The sequence below is a fragment of the Anarrhichthys ocellatus genome, unplaced genomic scaffold (genome assembly GCF_004355925.1).
Source record: "Anarrhichthys ocellatus isolate YVR2014 unplaced genomic scaffold, GSC_Weel_1.0 scaffold2, whole genome shotgun sequence".
In the NCBI taxonomy this organism is placed as follows: Eukaryota; Metazoa; Chordata; class Actinopteri; order Perciformes; family Anarhichadidae; genus Anarrhichthys; species Anarrhichthys ocellatus.
The window spans coordinates 15696024-15709515 of record NW_022280032.1 but is presented as its reverse complement, the minus strand read 5'-3'; the positions used below and the strand labels follow the sequence as shown (position 1 = coordinate 15709515).

At 43.0% G+C, this 13492-nt stretch overlaps 1 protein-coding gene across 3 annotated transcripts in view; it reads right to left on the bottom strand.

Moving 5' to 3' along the window:
• Positions 1–12970, bottom strand: part of cpt1ab (carnitine palmitoyltransferase 1Ab (liver)) — an 18447-nt gene extending 5477 nt beyond the window's left edge. The window contains exons 1-13 of one of the 3 annotated variants that reach the window (XM_031861456.1): positions 12866–12970; positions 9575–9739; positions 8888–9030; positions 7777–7948; positions 7400–7501; positions 6838–6975; positions 6637–6714; positions 5440–5547; positions 4649–4736; positions 2237–2432; positions 701–889; positions 502–607; positions 210–326 (exon numbers count right to left, since the gene is read on the bottom strand). In XM_031861456.1, the coding sequence (XP_031717316.1) occupies positions 210–326; positions 502–607; positions 701–889; positions 2237–2432; positions 4649–4736; positions 5440–5547; positions 6637–6714; positions 6838–6975; positions 7400–7501; positions 7777–7948; positions 8888–9030; positions 9575–9715 (1578 nt within the window). In that variant the 5' untranslated portion in view covers positions 9716–9739; positions 12866–12970. Of the gene's footprint in view, positions 1–209; positions 327–501; positions 608–700; positions 890–2236; positions 2433–4074; positions 4160–4648; positions 4737–5439; positions 5548–6636; positions 6715–6837; positions 6976–7399; positions 7502–7776; positions 7949–8887; positions 9031–9574; positions 9740–12865 lie in introns of all 3 variants that reach the window. The other 2 variants (XM_031861477.1, XM_031861465.1) reach the window with 2 other exon arrangements.
• Between the last annotated feature and the right edge of the window lie 522 nt (positions 12971–13492).

Here is a 13492-nt window from a genome sequence, read left to right as displayed (position 1 = left end):
TGTCTGAACAGCTCAACTGGTTAACAAGGGCGCCAAAGGTTCCTTTTAGCGGTCATGTTAATAATAAAATAACCTGTTGACAGACGTACACAACCGGTCAAAATGTTCTTAGTGGTTAACCGCTCAACGGTTGACAGTTAACATCGCTACTTTAAACGATTGCGCCTTGCCACGTTGTTTAGTTCTTCTTGAGCATAACCGACCCGTACCTCAGCAGCGATGTCCCACGACAGCCTCTGAGGACCCGGCAGGTTGGGGTGGGGCTCCCCACAGCAGTGACCCTGCTCAGTATATCCCAGCTTAACAGGGTCCATGGAAAGAACATGCTGCAATGCAGAGAGTCAAGACATAACATGAATAACTCAATTAAATGGAAGACATGAAATTGATGCATTTCAAATTTCTGTCTTAGATAAACTGAGGTACACATTGTTTGTGACATAATAAGACACTTTAATGCAAGAATGCAAAATGAATTAGATAAAAACAACATGGATGTACCTCCCAGAGATGGCCGATGATTGGAGCATCAGCCCAGGAATGCTCTGCGTTCAGTCCCATGGTGCCATTCTTAAAAACTATCAGGTTAAAGGACTTATCAAACCATCTGAATGAAAAAAAGAATAAACAACTTCAGTTTATGTATACATGAACTCTTCTAATAATCTGAAACAAAAGGTATCGGGTTTATCTGCCCCACCTGTCGTAGCACTTTCCGTGGAGGAGGGACTTGGCATAGCTGTCCAGAGACTTGACTGGGTTGTCTTCGTCGTAGCGCTGCTCAGTGTCATCAAGGGTAACAAAGAAGGCTGCCTTCTCGATGGTGTCCAGAGATTGCTTGTTCTTACCGCGGGCGAAGTAGGTCTCTCGAGCGTTGGCCCATGGAGTCCTGCAAATGACAAATAACATACAATCCAGCAATGCCTTACAGGAGTCAGGCCTACTTGTAAGTAGTGCAAACAAGTTCCACCTCTGTGCGAGAAAAGTGTGCTGTGTGGGAGGGAGGTACTGGACTTATTTCTTGCATTTTTGTGGTCACCGCCACACCCTTTCCTACCTTCAAATACTCCTCTCACAGTCAGTACCAACGCCCAACCAATACAGCGTCTTGGCCCATATTATGGCTAGATTTCAGCTCATCGCACATGACAGCACGTCGGTGAGCCAGTAAGTAAGAAATGACAGCACAGATCCAACACAGATATGTCCGAGGTCATTTAGAAACAGCGTTGCCATCACACAGTTTTTCCACTATATTTATTATTCAACAGCAAAATGTCCCGCTCTGTACAATTTATCATTATCAAATTTAAGAGATCCTTATGGAAAATGTTTGTTACAGACTATAGCTGAATATCAGACAATATATTGTTAGAAAATGTTCTAAATTCTCAAATTTTGATAACTCAAAATTCTAATTATATATATATTTGAAAAAACAAAAACATAAACATAACACTGTTTACTAGTAGGCACATGCAACATGTAAGGTCAGTCCTAACTCCTTAGAACTGACTTGTGTATCCCATTAAAAAAAACTGTCGATGTCAGCGTCAAAAAAATGCCAACAAATTAAAATATTCCTTTATTTTAACCCTTAATATGCCAGTTTGTTCACATATTGTCACTACTGCTTTTATGAAACAACACAAAACACTTTATGTATACTAAATGCAAGGGGGGGATTATTTTCAATGATCAGCAACAACATTGATTTTTGCTGCATTGCATCACACACTGCAGTGCTCCGCAATACAGCAGCAATGTGGAAACCAGTAAAATAGTATGTATTTGCCCCACAAGGCAAACATCCCAAAATGGCTGAATCTGGTGGAAAATAGTAAAAACTACAATTTCGATATCAGGGTTCTAGATTGAAAGCCTGGTACAAAAGAATGCATGATTTTATGCTGTAATGGCTGTCAGGTCGGGATGTTTTGTCCTTAAGGGTCTGAAAGTTTATCATAGACCAATTATGGGAGCTGAGGTTCAACTTTTGAAATTCGAAAAAAACAAACAAACAAAAAAAACAAAAAAAACAAACAATGTCCTTAGTGATGCATAACGGTTAAAGTGTACGTCTTCAGTATAATAACACCGTATAACTACAGAATGCAGATCACTACTCCACTGAATACGTGCCGTTTTTCTTTACTTCCTGTCAGGCTACACTACATGGTGTAAACTGCGTGGCCTCATCGATACCGGCTGCAGCTCGCTCTGCAATGCCACCCACCTGTCCCCTGCAGTCAGCGCGGCTAGTCTCTCCTCTCCCGGCAGAGGCTCGGTGGTGTCGGCCAAGATCCTCGCCATCTGCTGCTCGATCTCCCGTGGCAACAGCAACCGCCCGTCATAAAACATCCACACCTTGAAGAAACGTCCCTTGTGGTACACAGCTATGTGTTTGCTATCGTTCACGTGCTGAAGGACGTCTGGGAGAGAGGGACCAATGGTGAGGAGAGAGAGAAAAACAGAGAAAGAAAGACAATTGGAGTGTTGTGGCTGACGGCAGAGAGTAGCTCTATGTGTTACATGTATCTCGGTGCATCTTTAAATTGCACGTGATTCAAATGTCAAAAAGAAGGCAGCAGATTGAATGGAGTGTGGATGTCACAGCATTTGATTTCTGGGATTAATAGAAGTGTTAGTAACCAAATCTGGGGTCCCAGTTGTGAAATGATGCGATATCCACAACACGCACACAGACTTCTGTTGAGAGCGACATACTTTTTTGTGGGCTCGTTCTTTTATTTCTGTGGGCATCCTTCTTAAATTAACACCAAAAACAACAACAACTGAATTCAAAATGATACTACATGATGGGAGGGAGTACTATCCAGTTCAAAAACTAAAGAAGCTTGAAAATGGACGTGCGGAAAGTGAGATGAAAAGAGAAAGTAATTTGGGAGCAGGGTGGTGGTTCAGAATACAATGAATTGAGGCAATGCTTGTTTGAACAGCATCGTGCACAATCAGGGGAAACCAATTCAAAAACATCACTTGCATCTTTGAAACAAAGTTAGGATATTGTTTTTGGAGACGCTCAGGGATTCAAACAAGCATTGCTCTCGATACAGGCAGGACAAAGGAGGGGATACTCACGCTGGGACCAACCACCACCTCACATCCAGGTCAAACTGGGCCTACACCTCCAGCAATGTCAACATAAATATAACTGGCTTTGGAAATTTAAAAAAAGAAATAAGTTGTATTTAACACTTAACATTAAACCTATGACAACCTGACGGGTGAACTTTTGGGTTTTATTCAAATCTGTAAATGTATCACTTACATTTAAATCAAAAGTAGTACTTTTTCACCACTGAATTCACATTTTTCTTATACATTTTGATTAATTTAAAATGAATCGTAAGTCACTAATGTCCTCCAAAGCCAGAGAGATAAAGTATTCAATGTTTAGGTGTCACCACAGCTCACGGTCTTTGTCCTGAGGCTTCAAGCTTTGGGCTTTCATACTGAACTGATGGTCTTCGCCTTGTGTTATGTCATGCATTAGAAGTCCTTTCTACACTGTCCGTGCATGTTACATATCTTTTAGTTATTCTACGACTGAACAACAGCACTTAATCCCAAGTTTCAATAAAGTTCTTGTTTCAGTGCTTTTTATGCTTGAAAAAGCACATTATGATATTTCTGCCGGCTGTCTGCCCCGTCAAAGGTCATTTAATTTTAGACAACGCTAAACTAACTATGACCACCACCCAGAAGTAAAAGTATTCTATTATCCTTCAAATTCCATAAACACATACTGAACTGTATGTGAAATATTACCAGTAGATTCCCTTTGTAAATATATATATTTTAATGTTTTCAGGCCAGCGTAACACCGTTTGACATTTCCAGGTCTTACCTTAACAATATCGCTGCCTTGCTTTCTCAAACACTAGACTTTAGTCACATGCAAATTAGTCCTTCAATGTGCATAGACCTTCACACATGCATTATTTATTCATGGAGGTCAGACTATCTCTAATTCAAAACACATGGACAAATGTGCCAAGGAGAAGGACAGTAGGAGTAGTGCGGAGGAGGCGGCACTGCTAAAGACTCTACCTGTGTCTACACCTGGGACACGACAGCTGTTGAACATAGACTCGTATTGGGCTGAGCACATGGGAATAGTGTGTAGGAGCATGAGCTGAAAAGCAAAAGGGGAGAGTCAAACACAGAGATGACAAACTAATTCTCTGAAAAAAAAAACAAATCCCCTGGAGAGCGCAGCAGACACACACCTACACAGAGAGGAGCACGGATGAAGGGAAGAGGGTAATGAGGATTGGTTTGATAAGAGGAGGAGAAGGGACCTGAGAAGGCTGCCGGGGAAGAAGACATGAGAAGGGTCCAGAAACCAGGGGTCTGCCATCTCATTGCCACCAGCAAAGCCCTAATATCTGCAGTAGAATTTGTATTAAAATCTACATGGTTTTACATATTTACACTTAAATTTTGATATCTCCCAGATAGACAAAACTAACAAAACGCCAATGAGAAGTGAAGTATTTTAGGGCTGTGCTGTTGAGAATGAGACTAGTAGTCGGGGTTTCCAATGGCTGTTGCCGCAGCAAGAGCGAGGGTCACAGGGGAAAGGGGTTCAGAGGGCATTTGCGGGGGTGTGCCCTCCTCTTACCTGTCTCCAAACCAGGGACGCGGGTGGTGTTAAACATCCACTCCCATTGAGCCGAACACAGAGGAACCTTGTTCGCCAGCAAGTAAATCTAACGCAGCGTCCGACACAGCGAAGGGACAAGACAGTAAAACAGAGACAACCGAATGTGAGTGTGTAACAGGGCGAGCTCATGCATTGCTTTGTTTGTATAGTGCCGTACAATTGGTCTATGCAGCAGGTCCGTTTGTATTGTAAAATGCATGTCAGGATTGTGCAAATGTAAAAAAAAAAAAAAGTAATTTGCACTGGCATCATGCAGGTTGGTAAAGGAAGAGGACTGACAGAGGAGCGGGATGAGGGGACACTGATGTGTGTCACTAAAATCACCAGCATTCATTAACACTCATTCACTAAGTCTTTAGAAAATGCTGCTGATTTCACGGCCAACATAGCTCTACTGCCATCAAAACAGGCAGAAAGCACAGTGCATGGCACATTCCACAGTCAGTTAGACACAGTGAGCTGAGGAGAATATCAAGCACCGGCATAATCACCGGTTAGATAATCGTTAATAATAACTTTAAGACTACACAAGAAAGGGTTGTGAACGATAAGCTGCTCTCATTGTAAAGTTAAAAGACAGAAACACACTGAGATAAGAACTATAAATCAATGAATAATACACAAGAAGGTTACACATTTACTTTGGGTCAATATGAGATATTGTAGTTTACATCGAGGTATGTGGCTTAACCACAGCGAAACAAAATCATTTAAAAAGTCAAACGGGGAGGAAAGCGCTCTGTACTCACTGGCTTGATCTGGGCTCGGTCCAGTTTTCTCCTGTAGAGCATGGTAGCATGGATGGCATTACCTGCTCTGGCAGCCTGGATGGAGGTGGGGAACACATACAGGAAATCCTGCAACAAGGTATCAATTAATAATCATTCACATTTCATCCAACACCTCCTACTGCCATGAAAAGCACAAGGGCACGAGACATGACTTATAAATGCAAACAGAGGAGCAGCCTGAACAAAATGGCCCCGTGTGATCCATCCATAGGTTCTTTGTTGTTATTTTGGTCAAGGGCTGTATGCACACACAGTCAGCCATCATGACCTGCTATTTTAAGCCTGCAGAGTGTTGTTCCACTGACCCCCATACCAAGTCGACATCCTCTAAGAGTGCTGCTTTGTAAGCAAGAGCAGAGATCTATTTTGGTCAAAGCTCAAAACAGACATTTTTGTGTTGGATAAGTGTCCCATTCAGTCTAATTCATATTATCTATTCAATAACAGCCCCTTCAGTCTGCTCTCGCACTCATTCAGGCAGAAGCATACAGAGGGCGCTGTGGGTTTCATTGCCTCTTGTAGAACCTCAGTTCTTGATGGTTCTCCTGGTGAGTTCACCGGGTCGTGATCACAAATCTGACCGGGATTTGGAGCACTCAACCTGCCCACTGGTAACAGTAAAGACACAATGCAATACAGTGATTGCAGCTTTGCCAGCCAAGATGCTGGAGATCCCAAGACTTCAGCTGTAATGAGTTCCCCTGAGACATACTGGAGGTGCATGGGGGTTATGCTCCCAATTGGGTGTCCTTACCTTACACAGAAAAACATTTGGTTGCCAACTTTGCATAGCTATCACACACAAGATTAGACAAGTGGTACTTTAGAAAGGTCAGTTGTAAGAAGCTACAACTGTAGGATTAAAGTACTATCAAGTGCTCTATTCACATCAACAACTTTATCTTTAGGCAGAGCTGCTCAAGAGCTCATTTTACTAAATGTCACTTACAGTGTGGTAAATCAAACTAATCTTAGTGACAACCTTTTTTGACGTTTGATTATACTTTGTATATACCTCACCACTTATTACACTCACACTAAAAGCTTCTGAAATGTATTCGGAACACCAAACACACATTTTCAGAGAATGAATCACAGCCTACATGGAGACGCTTGTTGCTTAATCTATAAACAAAAGGCTGAGCGATGTCTTACCATGGCATAGTAGTTGCTGTTGACCATGATGGGCCCACGGCCTCGAAGGTAAATATACTCTTCCCACCAGTCACTGACCTGTGCAACACCAAGAGTGTGTGTGTGGGTTATTATTGACATTATTGACAGATTGAAGCTAAATTCAATACTCAGGACAGCGTTCAAAACTCTGATAAAAGAGCAGAGAAGAGAGAGACTCACATAGTTAGAGGCCCACCAGGACTTGAGTTTGAGGTACCACTGCAGTCTGGGTCCCAGATTCTTCTCAAAGTCTTTAGTCAAGCCCTCCATCCGTTCATACCGCTCATCATCCATCAGTGGACGCACTGACTCCAGGTACTGGCCACACACAGAGAAGCAAAGGGTCATCAGAGTGCCACGCATTAAGTTTGTTTAGCGGCTCTGCCCTTAAGCTGTAAACACACTGTTTACGCAGCAGTGTGTCACATGACGCGCATCAAATGCCGCAACTAGCAGACAGGAAGCGTCGCACTGCAGTGCGTAAACAGAAAGCACAGCCATACGGACTCTATATACCTGGAAAGAAAATAGAGGCGGCTGCTTTGATGTGCACATGCAACTCAGTAGTATCACATGGCTTTTATCTAAATGAGTTATTCATAGAATATTTTTGATTGCCTCTTATTTTCTTAAGATTGCAAACGTTGATTCCAGTCCAATCAGTGAGACCACTATGACCAATAAGGAATGTGCACAAAGCACCACCGTTCGTACAGGAGGCAACATGACAGGTGGAAATTACCCGTGTGCAGGTGTCCTTGATAGTGGGAACAGGGAGTCGCGGCAGGGAGTTCTGGAAACTGTAGAGCATTGGCTTCCTGCCAGAGAACACCTTCACTAATACCTGGACAAGAGGAACAGATAAAGGGGGGGCAGGGAGAGGGCAACGTTACACATTAAGTTTCATCTAGAAACCTTTAGAACATGAGGAAAAGTGCAAACATGTACCCAGTGGGTTAAACTAAAAAGAATCAAGAGCTGAGTCTTGTATCTTTGACTCAGTACAGTCACTTAAAGGTCTTTTTTCTGGGTATTTTTAAAGAAAAGAATTGCATGAGCCATTCCTGTCAGTAGCTGCTCTGAAGTGAACTGCACAGAGGAGCCCATTCATCGTCTCACCATCCACACACGAGTAGACCAGGACACAGAGCCATGGCGGGTATGCATCCAGCCATGCCACGACAACAGGGACTTCAGGACATTCCTCATAATCATGATTATGCTGACCCACAGGCCCGTGCCCACCAGAACGCCTCCAACAATCCTCTGGCTGTCAGTGGAGATGTATCGACTGTGGACAGAGACAAAAGGGGGGCGTGACCAGGACAAAAATACAGAGGGGCTCAACGTGAGATTAGCAAAGTAAGACTTTCTTAAATCAGATCAATGAGATGATGTGGTGTAATAAATACATATAATAAAACTACTACCAACAGATGAATCTAAGAGGGAGTGCACAACAATAACACAATGGACAAAGGTCATGTGAAGTCATGACTGATAAACACGTGCGCGTCACTTATCTTGACAGGATTAAAACACACGCACACACATTGTGAGTGATTAACTGCCAATGGTAAAATCCTAAACCTTTTATTAATCAGTATAGCCAGTGTCAGTGATGATTTGACATTTTATAAACTTAAGAAGTGGCACGGCTTTTCTGCAATTTCAGTGTTTGCAACACCAACAGGTGCTCTAACCATAAAGAAATAATCATTGGAATAATAACCGTAACGATACAGTCATAAACAACACCCTTGACTTGAGGGAGACTCCCCAGCATTGTTGATGAGACATTAAGTGTTTTCATAATATCCCTAAACATGATTAACACTGTTAGCAAACAAGAAGATTATGTGTGGTGGACAAAATATAATTACTACTTTATAATCTGTTACTACACAGGCCTAAGAAAACAGGCCTATGTGTTGTCTTGTAAAACACCGCATCAACATTCCATTACGATGCATTTGACAAGACGGGGCATTTTCACATGCTAACAACTTACTCCTCACCTATTTTATAGCCAACTTACAGCACAGCTAATCCTCCCTATATTTGCTCAGGGCTTCCTCTCAAGCCCTGGGCCAACTTGTGAACAAAATAGCATGGTTATGTCTCGACAGGAACACTCTGTTGATCCATATTGGGCCAATAACGGAGGTTTTTTTTTTTGGCTTTCCTTGACACCATGTCATTCAAGGCCACATGATATCGGTGGCCTTACCTGATGGGTATGTGTTGTCCCAGCTTGGCAATCAAGCCCAGAGAGGGATCCAGCTGTTGATATTTGTTGTAGGACATGTAGGACACAACCACTATCATGAACCCACCAGGGCTGCCCGGGTACACACCAGTCATTACCCCATTCTGTGGAAAGGTAAAGCAAGTCACAGAAAGCACATAGTCTATAAGGGTATTGATTTGCTAACAGTACTTTGGGTCTTGAAAACCAATGACAGATATCATTAATCAATATAAACAATCAGGAAAGTGGGGAAACTGACATCAGCTGTTTTGGGTTTGAGTGACTCAGTGTGACGCGTGTAAACAGACAGTCAACTAGGCCAAAGGTTACGACACAAAGGACAGACAAGAAAGGTTACCGTCACCCACGGCTCTTTAAGAGTTAGTGACCTTCCAGAGTAAGCAAGTTAATGTAACCCAACAAACCAAGTTACAATAGGACAGCAATTAATACATGAAAACAGAGCATTACTGGGGCCCTTACAATGAAGGTTACCGAGTAAATATTTACTGAGAATGGAAATTAATTAGTGCGACACACTTATAGTAGAGAACAAACAGACCGCAGTAACAGTAAATCATAAAATAAGGTCATAAAATAATTGGCCGCACACGCTGCACAGAAACCCGGTGGACTTTGCTCTCCCAGATGTCCGACACCTCTCACCTTGAAGCGGATGAACCTTTTCTTCCAGGAGTGCAGGCCAGAGAGGTAGATCTGGCGTAGAGCCTCGTGGCACAGCTGGAGGTCGATGCCATCCGGAGTGACGGTGAACTGGAAGGCCACCGCCTGGTGAGCTTCTGCCATGGTGGCTGCTGCTGTACAGGGTCACTGAGGGCGAGCACAGAGCAAGATAATAAAGTTAGTCAAGAGGAAGTTTCAAGAAAGTTTTTTCATCAAACATAAAAAGGTAAAGGGAGACGTATGTCAAAAACATTGACACAGCCACATCAATGTTCTCTCACTTTATGTTATGTGGATCTAGTAAATTCATCAAAACAGGGATACTGACTCACAACAACCAACATCATACAGTCACTACATCCCGATATCTGGACGAGGCTTAATAATTGTTGTCAGGCAGATATCAGATCAATCTTTCGGATTGACCAGCTCCTGTCACAGTTATTTGAAATCAGAAGTCATTAATCCTTGACGGCACTGCAGCGTCCCTAATTTCCAAGATTTAAATCAGTTTAAGCTCTTTGTAGGAAGTGGGAGCCGGTTCTTATTGGCTTTCAAAGCATCACGGATGTCAGGTTAACACTGAGTTAGATGGATAACTGCAAGCTTACTCAGAAGCAAAAGTATATAGGTTGAGGGGTAAACCTGTTACAGCACTAGAAGTAGATCCGGACGGATCACAGATTGATCCGTGATCCTTACGGATCACCCCTCACGGTTTGGCACACGCGTGTGAGATGTGAGCTGACGATGTCGTGTCAGTTACTCATCACCGAACTGGTGAGGCAGGTGAGGCGTTATATCCTTTACTACCAAAGAGCCGACACAAGGAGAACCATTTCATTCCAAACTACAAGTTCCTTGTTTTGTTCATTTGCAAACCTTAAGTGAGCTATTGCATGTTTAAAATGTTAGTATGCAATTTAATATGATATGGGAGCTAAGAAGGGAAAGGAGTGGGGAGACAACGGAAAGCTTAGTGGGAACTGTTTTTAAGTCTGCAGAGGTGACATCTCTTTTCTTTGCACTGCCATCATCCACCACCTCCAGTAGTGGAAGAGATCTTGGCACACAATCATAATAATAAAGTGAGTTCAGGTAAATAACCTTGATGAAAGGGGGAGTCTCGTCTACAGCTCATATTTTGCCATGTCAGTGACAGTGCATTATCTTACCTGGTATCCAATAGCGCAGATTTCTTGTCTTTTGTAATTATGGAACTAATAAGGCTTCTAATACTAAGATTGAATTGGTATTTTTCTGTATACTGATTGTGAACCGGAGGTAAGGTGGTTATTATGAGTGTCTCGGCTATATCCATGTCTGATTTAATTATTGTTTATGTACACCCGGAAGAATCCATTAAATATACGGCACCACTTTAGATGATATATGAATGAGCCGATGACAAGTTGTGTATTGAACTATACTTTAAGGCGTATTGTCTTTAAAGATATATATTTCTCACCGAAAATCCCTCTTCTAGGACGCGACATGAGATATAGTATAGTATTGTGTATGACCTACAAAGTAACCAACATCTGTCATGGTTCTGGAGAACCAGATCACATGCTTTGACTTCAAATCAAACCTTTTTTTGGCCAACGCAGGCATCGGAGAGCAGCAGTGTGTGTGAACTACAGACCACAGGCCCCTGTGTGATGAAACTCTAGCTGTGGCACTGAGAAGGACCTGTTTATGTTATGCATTGTGGTTTCACTTTTCTTTTCGCTAAGACTACCGCAAACGTTTCTCTGCAAAGCTCATCTGTGTTTCAAAAAGCAACAACAATGTTTTGCTTTTGCTTTGAAAGAGTCCGTTTTTATTGCATTCAACACGAGCCCTCTGAAAACAGGACACGTCTCGGTTTGTACGCTTCCAGTCCTGTGAAGGAGCACAGCCTCCACCGAGCAGTCCCCTCCCCCCGCTACTTTCCAACGTCACATGATCCACCCTGTGATGCAGAAACTAGGGGAAAGGTCGCAGCGCTGCGCCGCTTAGACAGCGGGCAAACCTGGCAACATAGTACTCACAAAACCCTCCTAATGCACCGAGCACATCCCATTGTTGTCACAACGAAGCCACCCAAAACATATTGGTTTGGAATATGAGATAATTAGCGTTTTGACTAATACAATTTGCAGAAGCAAAAGCCTGTCTATCCTTAATTAATCAAGTACCCGTATGTCTTCGTGCACTTAACGTTGCGTATATCTGCATTATGATTCTGACCGTAAACGCCACACATTCCTCCCTCCCCCCCACCCCCCCCCTCCACGAAGGAATGTTTACCAGATGTCATTACTAAACACTTCACACAGACACGCCTGGGCATTGGGAGGTTACATTTATGTTGGTGTTAAATGAAGTATCCTGCCCATGTGAAAAAGGGGTCAATATGCACCATATTCTGTATTATAATCCAAACAAGCAGCGTGCAAAGAAAAACAAAGGGTGTCATCTCTACTTGTATGGTGCCCTTACAAACAGGACACCATGACTGTCAGATTGTACTGACCTTCACTGGCAGGTGACATTCCCTTTAGCTACTATCACACATCACAAGCACAAACATATCACGGGCTATATTCTGTATTGTTATTGTATATAGAGAACGAATGCGTGGGTTGTAATTAACAGAGCTGCCTGTAAATGTAGTTGTCAATGGATGACCTTTACTTGGACTTTTGCCCACATTCATGTCATGAACGACGCAGGAATGCCAACCAGGTCCCTACCTGGACCGTTCAACGTAAGATCCCAACACATTAAGGGAAAGGCATAACAGGTTGAATGTTTGATTCAGATATCCAGCAGAGGCCTTTTTGAACATCATGCCCACAACCTTAGAAAATCAACCTTAAATCCAAGCGCATGGCTGCGAGGGCAATAAACAGTCCTCCTCGAGGCGTAGGTACGACTTTCATGAGTCAAGACTTGATTCCCCGACTGCTACACACCAAAGAAGCGCACAGCCGCCCGGTTATGTTAATACGGAGGGATGGAAATCAACTATACGTCATGTAAACACCGCACAGCTTTCAGCACCGGGCCGACGAGGAAGTGCAACAAACCGACACGAACGCGCGCGCTGCGCAGACATAACTACAGCTGCCAGAGGGGTTTTGTGTTTTAGCTCGTCGGTCTTTTCTTTAAAAAAAAATAAATACTGCAGCCATATTTGCACAGCTTCTTCCAAAACTGCCGAGTAAAGAGCCAAAAGCGACGCCGGGACACGTACTGGAGAGAAAAAGAAGGAGAATGATCACTCACCAACCCTTTCTGTCGGTCTGAGGGAGCAGAGCCGTCTGTGTCGCCGGTCGGCTGCTATACACTGTGCATGAATGAGAGCACAGACTTACACACACAGCCGGCCCCCTTTTGCTTTCAGTCAAGTGGCCAACAGAGCACGTCCTGGTAGAAACAGCGCCCCCTGCGGTCTATTTTGAGTTGTATAAAAATTCACCATCTGTACAGTTGTCATTGGCTATAGAGACCAAAACAGTTTTTTGTACCAGTCAAAACATTCCCCTTTGAGAGGTGGTCAACAGGCCTCGTTTGTGTGGTGAAACACTGTTAAATATACCAAGAGAGGCCAGGAGTGCATTAATACATGTATTTACTTGACAGCACATTTTAGACTGTACTTAAGAAATCACAAAATAGTTTCCTATGATATTTTGTTTAGCCACATGTTAAGCCTCCCTGCCATGTATTTTTAACCCCAGTGCCTGGCTCTTTTTTTGTTTCTCACTCATGCAGCTGAAAGTGTCTTTGAGAGGGTCCAGGTCCAGAGATAAATAGGATGAGTCACAAGATGACTAATGGGATTAATAAGGAGAACATATACTTGTCACACAAAAGGATGACTAGGCAACCTAATCATCCTCTTTTCATTTA